The sequence below is a fragment of the Prunus persica genome, chromosome G1 (assembly GCF_000346465.2).
Source record: "Prunus persica cultivar Lovell chromosome G1, Prunus_persica_NCBIv2, whole genome shotgun sequence".
Lineage (NCBI taxonomy): Eukaryota > Viridiplantae > Streptophyta > Magnoliopsida > Rosales > Rosaceae > Prunus > Prunus persica.
In genome coordinates this window covers 18,038,965-18,060,490 of record NC_034009.1, presented here as the reverse complement: position 1 = coordinate 18,060,490, position 21,526 = coordinate 18,038,965, and the positions used below count along the sequence as shown (strand labels likewise).

The following is a 21,526-nucleotide window of genomic DNA, read 5'->3' as shown; positions in this document are numbered from 1 at the left end:
CTGAATGTCTTCTGCAAAGAAAATTTCGTTAGTAATACATTTATACACAAATACAATGAATAGGTAGAACCGGTGAATTTCAAATTAACCACAGGAAAATTGCGAGATTCTCGGGATACTTTTGAAAAAGTAGCTCCGTGAAATCCGTAAAGTAAGATCGGCTTTTGATGAAAATAATACTTTGAAAACGTCGAAAGTGCCGACATGCATTGTCAGAGGCCACATGAAGTTTTGGACTCTGGGAAAGAAAAAGATAATATGGGGATCTGAGATAATATTGGGATCCTGGAAACTGTAGCCATATTTCCTCCTATAGATATGGCCTTTGCAAAACTTGATTGGAGCAACTGCGTTTCAACTTGCTCCTTTCCAGTTATAATAATTGCGCACATTCTTAAAATTTGCACCTGTGGTTTTTACGTCTTTTCAAAATGACGGTTTGGAACCTTGTGCCTTATAGGTTTAAATAACCACATCGACTCTCCCAAATTTCATATTTCAACGTATGGGAGCCCAGAACTTTTGGCCTGGGCTAAACACAAACTCAGAATTTATTTGCCCTTTTCAAAATGGACATGAAATATGAATTGAGTAAAAGCCACGCTAATATCTCATATATTTGGGTTCATGAGCTTCCGGCCCAGATATAACAAAATATGTGGGGAGTCTCAATTCATCATTCTCTTATGCCAAAGAGATATGTGGCGTACCACAATTTGCAATAATACCTCAAGGGTTGTCCATTTAATTGTTGGAACTTCAGGTTCTCAACACTGTTAGATTTTGAACTTCTGGCCAAAATCACATATTCTCATGGTATGGACATTCAATCCCCTTAGATTTTGAACTTCGGGCCAAAATCACATATTCTCATGGTATGGACATTTTTACAATTTTCTGTACATATTTCTGGACTTCAAGCCCTTACATAATTGTCCATATTTTGAGGAACTTCTGGCATCTCATTTAATTGCTCATCCATGAGTTTAAGGAACTGCAAGTTCCCTTTTTGAATAGTGATAGTTTACCCAAAATGGTAAATATTTATGCATACATCACTATTCATGTATACGGCACTATTTATGTGTACAGTACATTTGCCAGTACAGTTATCATCCATGTGTACGGCATTATGAACCAATACGGTACTGTTACATCATTAAGGAACCCCAGGTCCTTATTTACATGTCAGGGATCAAGGACCCTCAAGTCCGATCACATGTTTACAAATATAGTACCGGAGAGACTGCCAGCTCTCATATTAACATCATCATCAAGGATCTTCAAGTCCTGATGTAATTGTATGATGAGGATCAAGGAACTTCTGGTCCTGATCTGCTTACTGTAAAAACTCATCATACAGCACATTTAGTCCATAAAATAAATTGCTGGTAGATAAATTACTGGTATGGACGATAAACCCGCACCACACTTTAAATAAATGTAAATGTGCGGTAAATTAAATTCATAAAGTTAAGGTGTTTGTATGGGCATTAATTCTGCTCCATACATTTAGATAAAAGTAAAGGCGTGGACGATAAACCCGCACCACCCTTTTAAATAAATGTAAATGTGCGGTAAATTAAATGCATAAAATAAATTGCTTGCTGTATGGACGTTAATCCCGCACCATACTTTAAGTAAAATTAAATGTGCGGTAAAGTAAATTGTGCTTGTATGGGCACTAATTCTGCTCCATACATTTAAATAAAAGTAAAGGCGTAGACGATAAACCCGCACCACCCTTTTAAATAAATACTGTTGTATGGGTAATAAACCTACACCATACAGTAAATAAAATAAATGTGCGGTAAAGTAAATTTCATAAAGTATGAGGGTCAATTCCACATCATACTTTAAGTAAAAGTAAATTTGCGATAAAATAAAGGCAATTATTGGTGGGTTCTAATCAACACCACGATAAAATAGTATAGCAGATAATATTATTATCGTTTGTGGAAGGCATCATGCTTGTCTCTCAAATCGAATGCTTTTCACCTGTAATCTGCACACCTGCACTAATTGGTTTATTAAATACTGTAGAGGAATAATAAAATAATAGAAAGCATAAAATTTTTTTTTCTTTATTATTGTTTATTTTTCTTTCTTTCGGTGGATTTGCTGTTGGATCTGCTTTTGCTTTCATCATTGCTGCTGATAATTGCCCAAGATAATCGCAGGTCCACCATTACCGCCTGGGCCTACAACCCCATCTGTAACAATGGTCAAGCACACAACGCCTGAGCTTGAAACCATAGAGAAATAATTCTTCGATGGCAATTCCATCTTGGCACCACCTTTGAATTGGAAGACCAATTCTGGGAAGTCAACTTTCTTCTCCTTTGAAATGTCGAAGCAGGGCCTTTTGCCCGTTTTGTTTTCCACAGGAAGGCCACCAAGCAAACTGGCCTGCTTGCTCTACCCAAATAAAAGGGTCCTGGTTTGAAGTTCTCTTCAGCATCACCAGCCTAGCAAAAATTGGCACCGCATAACTACCCACCCAGCCAATTGTACTAACTGAAATGAAGGCTGTGAATGCTACATCAAGTTTCAAGATGGGCAGTCCAAACAGCAAACCGATGGCTGCGCAGAGCCACACGGCATTTGTTGGAGTTGATTGAGCACCAAATGGAGCTCGTTGGCCGAGATGAAGCCGTTGCGGTCCTGGTCGTAGAGATTGAAAGGCGTCGCAAAGCTCGGCGGCGTTGCCGTCCTTGGAGCCGGAGACCCAGAAGGCGTTGAACTCGTCGAGGCAAATGAAGCCGTCGCGGTCGGTGTCGAGATTGCCCATGACACGCTGAAGCTCATCGGCAGAGACGCTGGAGCCGAGGGCCTTGAGCACGTTGCCGAGCTCGGAGACGGAGATCTTGCCGTCACCATTGGCGTCGAAGCTTTTGAAGACTCTCTGAACCTCGTCGGTGACAACTGGCTTGGCGTCGACGGATTTTGGGGCTTGGGCTGGGCTTGGGGTTCCGTTGGTTGCCATGGCTACTTGTTTTGGTTCTGGCTACTTGTTTTGTTTTGGTTCTGCCTTTGCCTTTACTCTTGTGGTTAAGTGCTTGTACGATCCCACACAAGGTCAAGGGGTCGATTAAGGCGGTGGTGGTTTATGGTGGTGGAACTGAGGACCCAGATTAAAAGATGGGTGTTAAGGTTTGAGGTTTGGCAGAGAAGCTCATCTCCTCAGGAGAGACGAAGATATCAGCTCTGTGAAGGAGTTACAGAGAGACAGAGAGAGAGAGAGACAGAGAGAGAGGAGAGAGAGAGAGAGAGAGAGAGAGAGCTTGAGGCTCTGAATTTGGAGATAGAGAAATCGTGCTGATAACGTGTTATAAATCTAGAGAAATTGGAGAGGAAATTGAGAGAGAGAGAGTTTCTTCATTCTTATTTCTATGTATAATACAAGTAGAGGGAGAAGCCTATTTATAGGCAAGTAGAGGTGTAGAGGTGGGCTCCACCATATATTTTACAACACACACAGATTTTGCTTTATTTGTATCGACCCGTGCTCTCAACGCATGCCATTAGATTTTTCTTTATTTATAATTGCTTTTTATTTTATCTTTATATGTACAAACTTTTGTTGGAAATGAACTCTTATTTATTTTTTTATTTCTTTAAATATTTTTATTCTAATATAGACTATTATTTTATGTATTTGTCCATTTATAATGAAGTAGTGTTATTTTGAAATTCTTTCTTTCTTTTTTAGTACAAGAATAATCTAAAGAAGAGGCTTTCTTACACAAATTAATTAAGGTGTTATAGGGGGTTTGAACATGAGACCACTAGTCTATAAATTAAAGCTATTTTTCATTGGGTTAGATCCCGTTGACTTTGAAATATATATATATATACATATATGAATTTTAAAAGGAAAACCAAAATTTTATGAATTTTAAATTAAAAAAATTAAAAAATTTTGTATGGATCATTTGTGAAAGGTGTGTGAACCTCAAGGATGTTTTGTGATTTATATATATGTCACATTAGCAAACTAATGATTTTTTGATAGAACCTAACGGTAGGGACCATTTCTGATCGCACATACTAATCTTGAGGACCACGAGTGACAAAAAAAATATTAAGGATGCAATATGATAGTTTCATAAATCTTAGGGACATTTTGTAATAATAAGCCATATATATACATATATATTTTCTTTAAATGACAACAACTCGGGGAAAATTTAATCATAAAGGCTTTTTGTTTGGAACTCCCATGGTACCTTGACAATGTGTGTGTGAGAAAATTCCCCTCCCCTTCCTAAATATGGCAAATAAAACAAAATAAAACAAAGGCCTTTTGTTTTATATACAAAAAAATTATATATCAAAATTACCCTTAAACAATGACAAATCAATATTTAGATGCCTTTAAAAAAAATCAAAACTAAGATATCCTACACAATAAAATTAGGGATAATTACAGAAACAACTCATGAGGTTTAAAGGATTTTAACAAATCTCTCTCCACTTTTAAAACCCACCAAAAAAAAACCCCTGGCGTAACCCCTTTAGAAGAAAATTTAGGTAATAGAATATAAAGTAATGTAGAGAAAATCTAATGGCATGCGTTGTGAGTAAGGAATAAAATATCGGGAGTTTTGGAAATATCGGTGGTCCAAAAACACGGATATATCGATGGAAATATCGAGAAAATATCGATATCGATAAAAATTGAATAAAAATCACCGAAATTGTGAGAAAAACTTGGGAATTTTTATTGAAACTTTAGAGGATGTTTACTTAGTCAATTGTCTATTATTTTATCACAAAAAATTGGAAGGAAATGCATGGCACGGTGGGTTTGAGTGATTTAAGTTGATTATGCAGCGACCTGACAAACACTGTGACTTTAGAAAATATCTAGTAATTAGTGAAAGAAAATTAAACATACCATAATTTTTTAGTTATAATAATTTACTTCAATATATTACACTTGATACATATGATCAAATATATGAGCTTAGCCAAAAAACCAAAGATAAAATCTATATATATAAAGCAAAAGGCAGAGAATGGTGAAACATTCAAAATACCAAAAAATGCCCTTGGTTAATGCAAACATTAAGAATTCAAATTATTAATTAAATGATGATAATATGATAAATTCACACTTTTTCATATTTAAAAAAATTAAAAGAAAAAGAAAAAGCAGATAATGGATCCTATTTTTATGGAACACAACTACCTATTATCTTTTTTAATTCTAAAATAAATTTACTTATTTTTTTTAAAAAACCTCTGGCAAGCGCGGAAGCGCGTGCAGAGAGGCTAGTGTATGAGTAACTTAGTACCACATATAAAGAATTCCTATTAAAATTCAAACTTAGTATCACATATAATGAACAATATTAAAACTCGAAGTGAATAATAATAAAACTCCATAACATATAACAACAACAAAATACTACTCCATTATAAAATAATAAATAACATTAAATATATGCTTAAATTTATTCTTAGGGAATTTTTTCAATATGGAAATTTATCTTAGATAATATTAGCTTGCAGACATTTTTAAAGACCTTATAAATATTACAAGATGAAGATAGAGACACAAACTCAACAGCAGCGAGTTGGATAAGGCGCTGTGGTTGATTGAGAAAGGGGGGGTTCGAATCCCTCTGTGCGCAAGAGCGAGACTTTTCAACATTTTAATAATATCGCGATATATTGTCCAAATAATGCATGAAAAATGTTGAAATTATCGTCCACGACATTATCTCGATAATATCGATATATTGACAATAATTAAATGGATATGTGCGAAAATATCTCCCACTCAAAAAAACGATATTATCACCGATAATATCGATATTTAATACTATGGTTGTGATCATGATATAAATAAAGCAAAATCTGTGTATGTTGGTGTGACACCAATGCCATATTTGTTCTTTTGTAAATTAATTTAAAATATTGGGTAAATTACTCAAATAGTCCTCAAACTTGTACCCGATTTATATTTTGGTCCTTAAATTAAATTATTAGTCTAAATGGTACATAAACTCTATTTTAATCACTCATTTGATCCAGCCGTTACATTTTCTGTTAAATGTAACCAAATTTTAAGGGCAAATACGACTTTTCATAATTAACAAATTTTAGGGACAATTTTCTTGATTGCGTTATCGCCTCTAATGCCAACTAACTTCCCAGCCAGCACAGTATCCGGCTTTTCGGCTTTGGCATTGTTGTGGGTCTTCTTGTTTCGGGGTTTTGAGAAGTCAATGTCTTCATGTGGGCCTTTAATACAGTGTCAGTGCTTGAATTAGGCTCTGATGGAGCCTTCGAATTCGGGGTTGTCCTGGTGGAGCTGAGTGAGAGAGAATTGGGAGATTTTGAGGGAATTGGGTTAGTTGGTTTGGGGTTTTGTGGAGGTTTTGAGTTTAAGGCAGATGAGATGGGATTGTATGAATGGAATCGTGGGTTTGGGATTTGTGGAAGATTTTTTTCTTTTTTGTTTCTATAGTTGCTAGCTTGGGTGGAGGGTGGTTGTTGGATGGGTTTGGGTGGAGAGTGGTTGTGGGATGGGTTTGGGGGTTGGAGCTTGAGGGTGGTGACCATGGGGGAATATGGAGAGAGAGAGAGTTTTTATTTTATTTTTAACGTACAAAATGATCAATTTGCCCTCATATTTAACAGTATATATTGACAGAATGTAACGGTTGGATCAAATGGGCGATTAAAATAGAGTTTATGTACCATTTGGATTAATAATTTAATTTAGAGACCAAAATGTAAATCGCGTACAAGTTTGAGGACCATTTGAGTAATTTATCCTAAAATATTATATGCATGTAGTTCCAATTATACTCCAAAAGGGTACACACACTTGGGCGTATTATTCGTACATGCCTAATTATTTTTTTTCCTTCGAAATGAACAGTCTAATTGGAACTACAACCAAACAATATCTAAGACTTTAAGGGTACTTTGGTACTTTCATACATTTTTTACTTTTTATGATGTTCATTTTCTACCTTGGTGAACTTAATAACTAAATGTACGCTTTCAGTACCAATTCAGATTAAAAATGTCTAAACCATTAGAGCAACTCCACCCATTCCCTTTTTGCCATGGCAAGGGGGAAGCTAGGGCAGGCACTATTCACGTGAATAGTGATTGCCCTGGCAAATAGTATTGTGTGTTTCCACCCGTTGCCATGACAAAGGGCAATTACTATTCATTTTTTTGTTTTTTTCACAAATTATTTTACCTCAATAATTAATTTGGATAATATTTTTGGATAAGATTTCCGGATTCCTACGTGTCAAGACTATTCATAATTGGATAAAATTTCCGGATAAGATTTTTTGGTTCAAAATTCAAATTTTAGATAAATTTTTGGGTTCAAATTTCAGATAAGATTTTCATCCAATCAAATCAAGCTACGTGGCATCTCTATATTGCCAAAATTTTCTATAAAACTAGAGGCTCAGTTCATAACTCTCACACCACATCTTCCTATATTTCCATTTCTCAGAGTTTAGAATTCATACTCCATTCATTCTCAATGGAAGAATTTAGGAGATGCTTAGAGAGGCAAGAGCGAGAAACAAATGAGAGAAACCGTAGAGCATATGAAATAAATATGTTGCAGAGAGAAGTCGATGAACAAGTTGTCATAGCAGTGGCTTTGCAAGATGAAGAGAACTAAGGTCGCCGCCGTGGTTCACAAGTCAGCCGTCACCGGAATGTGGACAGACATAGGCATTCTTGGGGTAAGAATCTTTTGGAAGATTATTTTATCCCAACTTCTTTGTACTTTGATGTTGATTTTTGAAGGTGATTTAGAATGCAACCTCATTTGTTTAATAAAGTCATGCATGATATTTGTAATTATAATGCATACTTTGTTCAAAAGTGTGATGCTGCTGAGGTTTTGGGACTTCTTCCAAAGCAAAAGCTTACAGCTATTATACGAATGTTGGCGTATGAAGCATCCGCTGATCAGGTTGATGAGATTGCCCACTTGGGGAAGTCCACTACGTTGCAGGCTTTGGTAAGATTTTGTGATGCAGTTGAAACTCTGTACACTAGGGACTATCTGCGTAGACCTACTCTTAGGGACCTCTAATGCCTTCTACAAAAAGCCAAAGCTCAAAGATTTCTAGGAATGATTGGTAGCATCGACTACATGCATTGGCAATGGAAGAATTCCCCAACTGCCTTGCAAGTGATTACGAAAATAGAAAAGACCAAAAAAGTATCATCCTTGAAGCCGTTGCTGGCTTCGACACATGGGTTTGGCATGCCTTCTTCGGAGTTGACGGATCCCAAAATAACCTCAACATGCTGGGTCAGTCCCCGGTCTTCAACGATGTTTTGAGAGGCCAAGGCCTCAATACACCTATCAAGTCAACAATGCAGTCTACCAGACAGAGTATTAACTAGCTGACGTCATCTACCCAAGGTGGACCACATTTGTTAAATCCATTCCGAATCCTCGATCCTAGAAGCAAAAATTATTTGCTACCTATCAAGAAGGATACAGGAAAGATGTCGAAAGGTGTTTTGGCATCCTTCAAGCTCGGTGATTGATTATTCGAGGTGCGGCCCGTATGTTTGATGAGGAGATCCTCAGAAACATTATGATGACTTGCATCATCCTCCATAATATGATTGTGGAGGATGAGTACGATTATGATGCTGTAGAGGTCTACAAACCGGATCCCATGAACACGGTCTTGACACAAATTTATGAAAGGCCCATGGGGCCAAGTGGAGAACCGTTTGAGCCAGAACCTTTGGTGAGGGATGGTCGTTTGATGACCCAGATGATAGATCGATATACAGAGATGCAATCTTCATATATTCATGAAATGCATCACTTGATTTGATGGAGCATCTATGGGCGGTGAAAGGCAATGAAGATGAATGATGGAGCATAGATGCTTTGGTTATGTTTTATTTAGTTATGGTTTGGTTGTGTTGTTTTTTATTTATTATGGTTTGATTGTGGTTTGTTATTATTATTGTGCGTTGTTTGTAGTTTTTTTTTATTTGACTTATGTTTTGCTTGATGTATGGAATATGTTGAATAAAAAAGTATTTTATGGAATGCTTTGTTTATTAAATAAAGAAATCCAATACAAGTCATTAAGAATTACTACTACTAAAATAAAATACATGAATTACAACAACTTTAATAGAAAACATGAAAAATACAAATACATAAAAGGTATGCCAACTAATTTAATGGTTTTCATCATTTAACCAATCCGTGCTGCGAGGCCCATCTTCTTGGAAAAGTTTTCTTCTCATAACATCCATTCGTTCTAGTTTCCAAAATTGTTTTGTTTCAAGGGACATATGGCTTGTATCCATCGCCATAGTTTCCCGATCCGTCTTGCATATCTATTTTTTGAGCAAATACTCCCTTTCTTGTGCATACTCAGCTCGAATTGCCATCTTATTCTCTTGGCGTTTCTGCTCCATTTCAATTCTGGTTTGGTTCTGCCTTGCAATTTCCTCCAAATTTTTTGATATATTATTGCTCGAATTACCCGCTTTCTTTGCCTTTGTAGCCTTTTGGCCAATGGGCCTCGGCTCCTTTTCGATGGGTGAGTCTTCACTCATAGGGGAATCGATAGATGAATCTGAAGTCATTGAATCACGGAGTGGCGTCACGTTTAACATAACAGCGGGACCTGTGGGAATAATTATGAAGCGTTTGCAATTTTTCACCACCTCCCAACATTCATGATGGTTGAAACTTTTTTTGCCTTGCCCAGTTGCACCAAACCACATCTGCGCTTGAATCATCTATTTTTTTAAAAAAAATGGAAATGCAAGAAATATTTAAAATATATTGGATATGCAAGTAACAAAAATAAAAAAATTGGAAATGCAATTAACCTTACAAATAAATTGGAAGTGCAAGAAATATTAAGAAACAATTGAAAATGCAAGAAATATTAACAAAATATTTAAAATGCAAGAAATATTAAGGAAATATTTAAAATGCAAGAAATATTAACAAAATATTGAAAATGCAAGAAATATTAACAAAATATTTAAAATGAAAATTAAACTTAATAAAATGAAAATTACAAAATACTTACCTCGTTAGTACGATTTTCCCCGCTTTTATAGTTGTCCATCGTTTTTGCCAAGGAATCTCTCCATTTTCCCAACTCTTTATTGAGAATTTTCCACCTACTAGACAATGTCATTTCCGTACGAGTCGACCTCGGAATTTTTTCACAAAATTCGGCATGAATTTTTTCCACATATGAAAAAATTTCATCTCATTGCCTGACACGGGACAATGACAAACTTGGAGCCAAGCCTCAGACAAGGAAACATTTTCCATGGTACTCCACGCCCCTTCGGTTTCGATAGAAAAAGCCATAAAGATAAGAAATAAAAATACAATGTGAAAGAGAGGAAAATGTTGAGTAAAGAGTAAATAATGGTAGAAGTAGAATAAAATGTATGAGGTTTGGTGTTGAAAGTGATGGGTATTGATAGGTATTTATAGAAGGAAAAAAAATCAGAATTTTTTAGTATTTTTTTCTTAAATTTATTGCCAAAAAAATGTCAGCCGTTGGATTGGAGGAGGAGAAGCAGATCAGAGCGCTGGGGGCGTGACACCTGTCTTCTACCCGTTGGAGCTTGTACAGGGCTAACGTCAGCGCACGCTGGTTTAAATTTTTTTTACCGTTGGCGCGTGCATGCGCCAACGGTAAAAAAAATTAAACCGTCATTGATGTCGCGCTTGACGTCATCAACCCTCGAGCTCGAGCTCGGGCGAAATTGGTCTTCGGGCTAGTCCATCTTCGTGGGATCCACTCCCAGCCCCGGCTTGGGCTCCTCGCTGGAAACGGATTTTGGCTTTTTCATCCCCCAACCCGAGGCTTGGTCATACCGCTGGAGTTGCTCTTAGAAACTACAATCAAACATAAATTACAAGACCAATAATACAATTTTCCCACTTTTTTTTTTATATCAAATATCCCTCCAAATCTTGTCAAATCCGAAGAGCCTAGTACCTTGATGTGTTTACCCTTTGACAAACTAATATGAGTAATGCTATTTAGACACACAACATTGACCATCTTAACTAACCACCTTATGTGGCAACTGATGTGTCATGCCATGTCAATTAATGAATGTTGCCATGAGGCCACTCACTAGGAATGCTAGGGTTTTTGAATTTATTTTTAATTGATATGACGACATTCATTAATTGACATGACATGACACATCAATTGCCACATAAAATGGTCATTTAAGGTGGTCAATGTTGTGTGTCCAAATAGCATTACTCTCTTTATATACATTGCCTCTCCAAATTATCAGAAAGAAGTTTTCTTTCTCCTCCTTGATGATCTTCGATTCAACCCACCCCCAATTTTAATAGCATCTCTTAGAACCAGAAGAGCCCAAAAATTCAACTTCCATATTCCTTGCCCCAGATGAAAATGTCCATTTCCAGATTAAACTTATTCTTGCTATTCTTTCACCTATTAATCCTTCAATTCTCCCCAAGAATCTCAGCCATCAGGTACATTTTTCATTTTTCTGTTTTCTATTTTCAATATAATTTTGGTTCGTCTCTTTGGTTGCTGAGAAAACAGAGGAAATGGGGGCAAAAGGTTGAATCTTGTGGTAATGCTGCTTGGGTTCTTGTTTATGTTCTTCTGAATTTTGAATCTTGATGGCTTTCCCGTACTGGGCATGGGTTTTATTTCTTGTTTATTTATTTAATAGTATTAATACAGTATCTGCCAATAACTAACAGAGAAGAAGCAAACGTAATACAGTATCTACCAATTTTGCTCGTGAAACTGAATTTGAAAAGAATATGGATGCATTACTATTGGAAATTTCTTATGTTTTTCTTTGGGTCAAATAGTGACAGACTGCTATTCTATGTGCTATTTGTTACTGTGGGTTATTGTACTTCTCTTTATTCTTTGGTTTATCCCACAACACAATTGCTCCTTTCGATTGCTTGTGTCTCAGTGGTTTGGTGCTATATTTTGTACATTTTTGTTATGGCTCTCCCCTAGTTGATGATATGCTCGTACTGTTACAATTTACAACATGTTCGTTTTCCCTTCAAATTTACAGGAAGGATGTTGGATTTCAAGGGAGGCGCATTTGCAAAAATACGGTCCTAGGAAGATACTTACTATCTGATGATAATGGTCAGCTTGCCCCTCTCTAAGTTTCTTCTTGTGCCATTAGTTTTCAAGTTTGTCCTTTTTTTGCTTATAACTTATCAAAAATCTTCTGATAACGTATCATGTTTTGTTTACTTATTTATATAATCTATATTTGCATTGTAGGCCATGTCTGTGACGCTCTGTCTTTAAATCCGCAGTCTCGCTGCTGCCCTGAAAAAGGAGAAAAATTCTCTTGTCAGTGAGTTTTTCACTAAGTAGAACTCTGAAATTCTTTATCGGAAGATTGAGCAAATTAACAACATTCCTGCCTCCCTTTTGTCTGCAGTGGCTGCAATGTAGTTTCAGAGTGTTGTGATTCTTATGAATATTGTGTTTCATGCTGTCTAAATCCCTCAAGGGTAATTTCTTGAATTCTTCAAATTTTGTATTACCATTTTCCATTGTCTATATTATTTCCTTTGTGTTTTTCTGTTCTCTTTTTAATATTGTAAGTTTCAGTATTAGTGGGTTTTATTGTGCAGATAAAAGAGGAACAAGTAATGAATGTGAAGGTTGCCAAACCAGCTACTGCAGGTACAATTTTAAATAGTAGAAGGTTTTGAATCTTTTCTCGGAGACTAATCTTGAGCATTCGCTGCTCTGATGCTGCATTAGATCTCATTTCAGAGATTGTTGAGTTTAAAAATCCACAAAATGATCTTTGCATGAAGAGTCTGACAGCTTTAGGGCACATTGATAAATGAATGTTCAACCGCTATTTCTACTAGGTTTTGGAAGATTAGAAGTCCCGATTTGACTATTTATCCCCTTTATCCATTGCATGGAATTAGTCTTGTGAAACCTCTTTTTTGCCCCTTGCAGTGGCAATCAAGAAATATATTTACCCCTGAACATTATTTTTTCTTGGGATAATGTGTGCTCACAGTTTTCTCTTGGCAGGGAAATATTCAAATGTTTTTGATTTCTGTGCTGGGAGGTGTCGTCATAATTCTGAGAGTGTGGTAAGCAATACATATATGATGTAATCGTTGTTCTTCTTGGAGGTGGTTTTTGGCCTTTGGGTTTTGTCAACTCATGGAGGATAGATAGTGTTTCCCTCATTATGTGAACAATTTATTTATCGAATGCTAACTAATATGTTGTTACACAGACAAATAATGGATTAGACTATGCATGAAGCGTTGATAACAGGAATAATGTCACAAAAAATTACCAATGATACCAATGTGCTACTCTGATGCATTGAACCATAGATAAACAAATTCTGGTTCTCTTTATGTTTTCTTTTAAGGTTATAAAGCTCATCACAAAGATTTCGTCAAGAAATATATAGCAATCATTTTACCTTCTGTCTCCTCAATACTTCGTTCAGAAATTGGTCATCAAACTTAATATGAGAATTCATTTCAGAGAGGTGACTCAGTTTTAAAATCCACATACTTGCTCTGATCGTTGAGTTTAAAAATCCACATACTTTTATTAGATTGGTATCCTTTTTGAAACTTCAGAAGTTTTGTCATTTATTAGTTTATGTTGTCATATTCACAAAAACTAAAAGTATCCGCATTGTTTCTCAGACTCTATATGGATAAGAAATGTTTAATACTTTACTTTAAAGCAGTTTTGTACTTATTGAATATTTATTTTTAATTAAAATAATTTATTTCCCCAATAATCCTCTGAGATATGAAAGGAGTGAGTGATCTCGTGAGTCTGTATTATGTTATAGGTTTCTCTGGTGGCTACTTCGGGATATGTGTTTGATTACAGTCGAAGTACTCATAGTATAGTTAGGATTATTGAGAAACTGTGGATCCCAAAAGATTACGCTTATAGGACAATCATTTGTTATTAAAGCCTCCCCAAAAACTTGAATCAACTACGGGCCTTTCACATGCAAAACTGAAAAACTTACTTGAAGTTGAGTCGCCTGTATTTGGATACAGGATGAAATAGTCAACCAGAGCTCTCATAACATGAAAAACTTAACTTTGTATAAAAGGGGTGCAACAAGTATATCAAGCCAAACATAAATTACACTAATAATCATTTCAGTATCAAAATGTTCTCTAGTTGGCATTAATCTGGATGATGGGCTGCTGAATGAGCTGGCTGGGGCTTGGGGATGCGAAGTGGGGGCTTGGCCTATGTCGTATTTGGGTCTTCCCCTAGGCGGGAACCCCAGGGCGATAAAGTTTTGGGATCCCGTTGTGGAAAAGGTGGAGAATAGATTACAAAAATGGAAGCGAGCTTGCCTATCCAAAGGGGGAAGACTCACAATGATTCAGGCTGTGTTGTGTAGTATTCCGATCTACTACATGTCCCTTTTCAGGATTCCCATTGGAGTAGCCAATAGAATCGAGAAGCTTATGAGGGATTTCTTGTGGGAAGGTTTGGATGGGAAAAGAAACCACGCTGTGAGTTGGGAGGTTGTGGGCAAGGCAAAATTCTGTGGAGGGTTAGGGGTGCGTTCGTTGAGGGCTAGGAGTGCAGCTTTGCGGGCAAAATGGCTTTGGCGGTTTCCTAACGAACCTCATGCTCTTTGGCATAAAGTGATCAGAAGTATTTATGGAATGGATACAAATGGGTGGGATGCTAAACCTGTGACTCGGGGATCTTGTCGCAGCCCTTGGAGGGACATTTCTAGCGGCTATAATTTGTTTCTTCAAGGCTGTGTTTTCGTGGTAGGTTGTGGAGTTAGGGTCAGATTTTGGGAGGATGATTGGAGCCGGGATGGTGTTTTGAAAGAGGTGTTTCCTAGACTCTTCAATTTGTCCAGAAAGCAAAATCACAATATTTCCTCTTTTACGGGCTCAGATGGGTTCGCTCTCAGTTGGGATTTCGGTTTCAGGAGGAATCTCAATGAATTGGATATAACGGAGGCGGCTAGATTGCTGGATTTATTGGAGGGTGTGAGGGTGATCACTTCCAGATTGGATATGAGAAGATGGAAGCTTGACCCCTCTGGACTCTTCACCTGTCATTCTTTCTGTTCTCATATTCAGAATTGTGATGAGGGGGAGATATTCTCCCCGTACACTCAAATTTGGAAGGCCAAGACTCCTCCGAAAGTTAAGATCTTTGTGTGGCAAGCGGTGTTGGGAAAACTAAATACAGGTGATACATTACAGAGACCGTGTCCCTATTTGTGCATTAGCCCTCACTGGTGTGCTCTATGTAATAAGGCAGGGGAGAGCGTGGACCATCTCCTGATTCATTGCCCTTTCTCTCTAAAGTTGTGGGAGACACTATTGAAGGAAGTGAACACGGTGTGGGTAATACCAGAAGGCTGCTTTGAACTTTTTTCCATCAGATTTGATGCTTTGGGAAGGGGAAAGAAAGCCAAAATTCTCTGGGGAAGTCTGATGCAGGCAGTGGTTTGGAACCTATGGATGGAACGTAACAGGAGAATTTTTGAGGATTATAAGGGAGTGGGAGTGGCAGAGTTATGGGATAGAGTGAAGTTTTGGGCTGCCCTTTGGGCATCAACTTCCCCTGCCTTTAAGGATGTACCCTATCCTATAATTATGCGCAATCTGCTGGCTGTAGTATCTTAAGGGTTTGTTTTATGGTTGGTTGGTTAGTTATGTGTTGAGTGGCCTTGTATCTGTTTCACCGGCTAGTGTTTTCTTTTTACCCGTGTGCTAAATGGCCTTGTTTTGATCCTTACAATTTGAATAAAAATGTTTCTATTAAAAAGAAAATATGCCTGTCATACTGTCTGAGTAAGTTTGAACGTTTCAGGTCCACGAAAATGCTTACCTTAGTGATTTCCATCACTGTTTTTCTCTGCCATCAAATTCGTCAGGTAAGGTCCAGCTTTGGCAATTATATTATGATGTACTCTTCTTTAAAAATCTTTATAATTTCCATAGTGGGTAATCATATTTTAATGAGGACAATGTTTGAAGGTTTATGACCTTTTTTTCTTTTATTGTTCGGGGGATTTCTTTGATTTATTTTGGGTAGTGGGAAGAGGGGAGAACATAAACTTTCAATGTCTCATATGCTTCCATGTTTTTCCTATTTTTTCTTTTTTGTGTGGCAAGGGCTGTGGCTGGATTTCTAGTCCTTTCAGTTGTGTAATCCCCCCTTAATATTTTCCTTATCTGTGTTACCTTGACTCCAACACTAGCGTAACCTTCGTTTCCTTCATCTGCTTATGAGTTAAGTGATAACTAGCTCATGGCCCAAATTATGATATTGTTGATGCAGTTTCCATCTAATTTTTATAGTTGTTTTTGGATTTAACTGTTTCCTTCATTGAAAGCATGAATTTTTGTTTTAAAATTGGCAGTGGATGTTTAGATATTTGTAATGTCTCCGCTGTTAGTTTTTAGTTGGACCTTTTCCTTGATGGAGAACTTGTCTATCTTCACATTCTTATAGTAACCTAAATATGTTGGATGATCTGAAAAATTACTCGAGAGTGAATATAATCTTACTAAGATACAGTGATACACAGATAAAGAAATTAGAATGGTAGCCTGGGATCTAGACCCCTAGACTAACCTCGAGAAACCTAGCACCATACTAGGGAAGAAGACTTTCACATGGTGGCAAGCAGCTGCATAACCTTTTTGATTTTGGATCAGACCAAGGAATTTCCATGCACCTCACACATTCAAAATCAAGCTACTAACGGTTTCTGAAAAAGGCGGTTCCTTCTTGCTATCTTAGAGGAGCTAACTAATACCACAAATTACTTTTATAAACATAGTGAACTAGAATCTAGCAAGTATTATCCCTCATAGGTTTCTGATTTCCCATGATTGCCCACGGGGTATTAGACACATTCTTATTAGAAGCCTCATTATTAAATTTGGTTTTCTTTCCACACTACTAGAAGCTTCATTATACTGTTTTTGCTATGAGATAAATTAAATTAAATGTAACAGTGAATATAGTAATGCGGGTGCCATATCAAACGTTAAGCACATTAGCATGATAGGTTGATAAAACTTTGTTAGGTAGAAGGTTCTTTGTGATATACTTGCATTAATTTCGAACTGGACTATTGGAGTATGGTTGTTCTATATCGAATGTTTTTTATCTTACCTCTCTCGCTAGACTTTCTTATATGGTATAGTGATTTATTGATTAAATCAATACCTGTCTTTTTGACTGGGTGCAGTTTACAGCTAATTAAAAGGATTAATTTTGTTCTTTTTAAATATATGTCAACAGCTGCAAATTATACATTTTTAGAAGCCAGACTGAATGGCATTAATGTTCTTGTTGGAAGGTGAGGTCTCACAACAATTATTTCTTGATCTATATGTACTTATATATGTATATATTTATAGAAAATCTCAACCGTGGCTGATTCACAAGAACTTGCTACGGTGTGGATGGCAGGCGAGGTCAATCATGCGATTCAGTTTGCAAGTCAAAGGGACAATCATGTGTTCCAAATAAGCTTTTGGTACTTAATCAGTGTGACATGTAAGTTGAACATCAGCCATCAGGTAGTTTAATTTTGTAAAATTTATTATTCTTGTATATTTTTTAATTGAAACTTCGCCATCACACCTACACACAGACATGTAGGGGTGGTCCTGAGGTTTATGAGGCGCCATACAAAAACTAAAAACATGGCCCTTTTATAGTGAAAGTAAAAGGCATGCATATTCAAATTGTGGTCGGTTCTTTTCCTGTATCACCATGATATTGAAAAAAAATTTGTGCTGCATTTCTCTGTAAATAGAGAAGTGTGGAACTATTAATTTGAAAAAAGAAAAAAAAAACGTAAATATGTTTGTAGTAAAGAGGTTTAACTTTTCTTTTTTTCCTTCTAAATTTGGTTTCGATAGATACATAATTATTCCATCTAGTATACCCAGAGCGTTTATTTTTAAATACTTAAGTTTAATTAGTATGCTCCTTATTAAAAAAAAAAAGTTTAATTTAGGATGCTTCTTATAAAAAAAAAGTTTAATTAGTATGCTCCTTATAATTTTTTATTATTTTAAGTAGTATGTTTTTTTGCTTTTTGCTTTTTTTTTTTTTAATAGCCACACAGCTCAAGTGACTGAAGATTCAGCAAAAATTTCAATTTCAAGAAGCCTAAGTTTTTGTGGTAAAAATGCCCAAATTATTATTGAGCCTAAATCCATATTTCAGAAATTCGTCGAAAGTCCAATTACAAGGGTGTGAGACCCATTATTTCAAGCTCATATTTAGGTGCTGTACTGATTGGACGAATACATACTTCCTACTTCATGCGTTGGAGTTTTACCATGGAGTAGACTTGTTTGTTCCTGTTGACTTGTGGAATTCCTTCCTACACAAATACAACTACTTAATTTATGAGAATTGTGCAATCCCAATATCCACTGGAGCCCATGCTTGGTCCCGGTGTGGTTGCACAGTCCGTACCTGCTTGAGGATGGCTCTGTATATATCATGTGTGTGGAGCGGGTTATTTAATCTAGCATTCTTGTACTTGGTTTTCTTGACTGAAGTGTGTTCTTTCTACCACATTTTACTTTCCTCTCCCTCCAACTGTCTTCAGACCCAATAACAAAATATTTATACAGACTTTTGACTTACGTTTAACTTCTGTTTTTAATTTCATTATTTTCCATGTAACATTTTAAACGGTACTTGTATTGATTCATCGGGATAGAATTAGATTTCAGGCATCATGGATACTAGTGTCTGAACATTTCTGGTAGTTTCTTTTTAGTGTTGGCATCCAACATGGTAATTTTTGGTGCTATTCTTCTCAATTGTGTGGGAGTTTTTGCTTTGTTGGTTGGTTTGCTAGTCTTTGTTTGTAGTTTAGGTGTTCTGCTGGACTGCATGTCTATCTCTTTTTGTTTTTTTGGTTCTCAATAAAGTTCTTGTTTCCCTTCGTTTTTCTTTTAGGAAACGTTAACCAGATTTCTTCTTTGCATGTGGTTGTACCATTTTTTAATTCTCTGTAATTCTGTTTTGAACAGTATGCAGAAATATATGAGCTGCAAGGGAACTTGCCTGGCAAGTATTGGTCCAGACCAACCCGCTGAAGTTGTTGATGATGCTCCTGAAGATTTGGTATACTTCCTTTTCAGCATTAAAGTTTCTGTGTTCTGGAATTGTGTTTTAGTATACAGAGAATCATATTTCCTGCAATAGCTTTGATACAATCATTCTGTCTTCGAAAAATTTGTTGTATTTCTGCAAAGAAATTTCAGTCACTGGAGATTATTATTACCACATAGGCATTTTCTGGCTAGTAATTATTTTAGTTTAAAGTTCAAGCATTGCAAAACTACCACATAGTTGTCTTGTAGTAAATTTTATTGAGTGCCCTACGCACTGCCTTGGATCTTGTACCACACCTTTATTGTGGAGGTTGTTTTCCCACCCTATTGAACTATGATTTAGTGATTATTGATATACCACTGTTCTCATATATGGACTTACCTACTTGGCTGCCGAAATGAGGCTTTATAGACATATAATGATATAAGGCCTTAAGTGTTATAAGTCCGGTGTATTCTATGTAGATTGCTGATAGAGCAATGTACTTTTTCTCATATCTTATGAGTCTAACTGAGATAGCTCATACTTTGGCAGTTAATTTAAATATGAAATTGCCCATGTAAGATGTGCCTGTCCTATGATGATTCAGCACTTGATCTATCTCTTTCCTTTTGGTGGCACACTAACTACTTTAAAGTTAAAGAATATGATAGGTTAGGCCCTCCATTCCTCTGTGCCACATACCTCCTTGATAATAAATCAGTACTTCTCTGGTTTCGATGGATTTGTTTCTTTTATATTTTTTGTGGTGCCACACCTGCCAATTTTGCAAAATATTATGAAGATTTAGTATAGCAATTTTAAAACCATGATCTAAACATCATATAGCTCAGATGCAATCATTGTTCTGATTGTTTTGCTAAAAAGAAACAATTGGAACCAGAACCATCTTATTGGAAGAATTTTTGTTTAGCATGTTTTTTCCCTGAAGCCAGAAAACAGTAAAAAAAAAATTGTAACATTTTTTCTTTTGCTTGAAGTATATGACACTCAATGGAGCATTAATACCGCTTATTACTTTCAGAATCCTGGAGCATGCTTGTTTACTCAAACACAATCAATGCTTTCTTGTTATGGTTCACATCAGCATACCAGGAGACTCTGCCCTTGTGCATAGTGCAGTATCTGGTAAGTTCAATTTCTTTCGATACATGTATTATTTGAAAATTAAGTCTGTTGAGGGATTAGAAAAGACCTTGCATGACTTGTAATAAATAATTTAGTAACAGATATCTGTATATTGAGAGAGTTCAGAAGGGTTTGAAGCACCTATAAAGCCCATGTGATTGTCAGAACTACTGTAATATTGTGAAGCTATATATTTTTTTTATGAAATTTTTTGTAACAATACATAGAATTATTTGAAGTTCGAACAGTTCAGATATCACAATCTTTCATGATGCAATGAGCAAAAGAACCTCTTGTTAGCTGCTTTTACCAGTTAGTTTACTTTTGCATTAGCTTTTGATAAATGGCACCCAACTGCAGAATGTAATATGCAATTGTTTTACATTACAGAACATTATCAATCATTCTTTTTCTTGATCATATTTGTCTCTCCACCTCGTGTATATTTCTTTTTCTTTATTATTTTGGGTTGGTGGGGCAAGTTGTACCACATCTTCTATCCCTTTCACTGTTCCTAATCTTTGACTTAAATTTGCTCCCAACTAAATTTCTTGACTTCAAAGAAATATATCCTTTGTTTCAAAGAAAATGAAGAACAAGCAAATTATGAATTTAGCCTTATTATCTCCTTTACATGCAGGATTTCCCATCAAAGGCATGAATTGTGGGGATTATATATCTTGTATGCAAGTTTCATTTCTAGTTCCACTTGGCCTGGTTTTTCCAAGTTGGAAAATCAAAATGCATTTTGCCCCAAGTTTTACAATGGCAAGATTAGCTCATTGTAAGGTATTTGATTTGAGCGCAAGCAAGCGGTGGCTCTGCTGTAATGGCCTCGGAGAACGAGGGGCATGCGCCATTGTGTTCTATGCCTCCTAGGTGTTCGTCACGGATCATATTTGTTTAGCATGCAGTGTATAATATATATTTTTTTTGGGTGAAAATGTATAATATTAGTTGAGTAATGCTATTTGGACACACAACATTGACCACCTTAACTGACCTTTTTATGTAGTATTGAATATTTTCCACACTAAGTAGCCAAGGCTGGTATTGCGAACCTGGCGGCCGATGTTTACTTATACATTTTCTGAGGCGGATATAAGGTACCTTGCCTACTTGAAAATAACTTTGTTTCCATTACTTTTGGGACTACATTTTCGACTCACATTTGTGATTACATCTCTCTTAGAGACGAAATTCTATTGATATTCATCTATTTCAAC

General features: G+C 36.3%; 1 protein-coding gene and 1 pseudogene across 2 annotated transcripts; one reads left to right on the top strand and one right to left on the bottom strand.

Moving 5' to 3' along the window:
- LOC18794039 lies at window positions 1,933-3,404 on the bottom strand (annotated as a pseudogene).
- On the top strand, window positions 11,309-21,227 carry LOC18791208. 2 transcript variants are annotated; one of them, XM_020555829.1, is made up of 12 exons: window positions 11,309-11,518; window positions 12,088-12,164; window positions 12,306-12,381; window positions 12,469-12,541; window positions 12,665-12,716; window positions 13,083-13,144; window positions 15,888-15,951; window positions 17,331-17,388; window positions 17,502-17,588; window positions 19,088-19,181; window positions 20,197-20,300; window positions 20,941-21,227. In XM_020555829.1, exons 1-11 carry the CDS (start codon window positions 11,430-11,432, stop codon window positions 20,287-20,289), a joined length of 825 nt encoding a protein of 274 aa, XP_020411418.1. In that variant the 5' UTR covers window positions 11,309-11,429; the 3' UTR covers window positions 20,290-20,300; window positions 20,941-21,227. The 2 variants fall into 2 exon arrangements, with proteins under 2 accessions (XP_020411418.1, XP_007227709.1); XM_007227647.2 differs by lacking the exon at window positions 20,941-21,227 and having other exon boundaries at window positions 20,197-20,599.

Bases quoted from the DNA above. Each gene is read 5' to 3' on its own strand.
- LOC18791208 (XM_020555829.1), top strand. From the start codon at position 11,430: ATGAAAATGTCCATTTCCAGATTAAACTTATTCTTGCTATTCTTTCAC. The intron at 12,382-12,468 runs GTGAGTTTTTCA...TTTTGTCTGCAG, and splicing joins GGAGAAAAATTCTCTTGTCA to TGGCTGCAATGTAGTTTCAG. The intron at 13,145-15,887 runs GTAAGCAATACA...TGAACGTTTCAG, and splicing joins GTCATAATTCTGAGAGTGTG to GTCCACGAAAATGCTTACCT.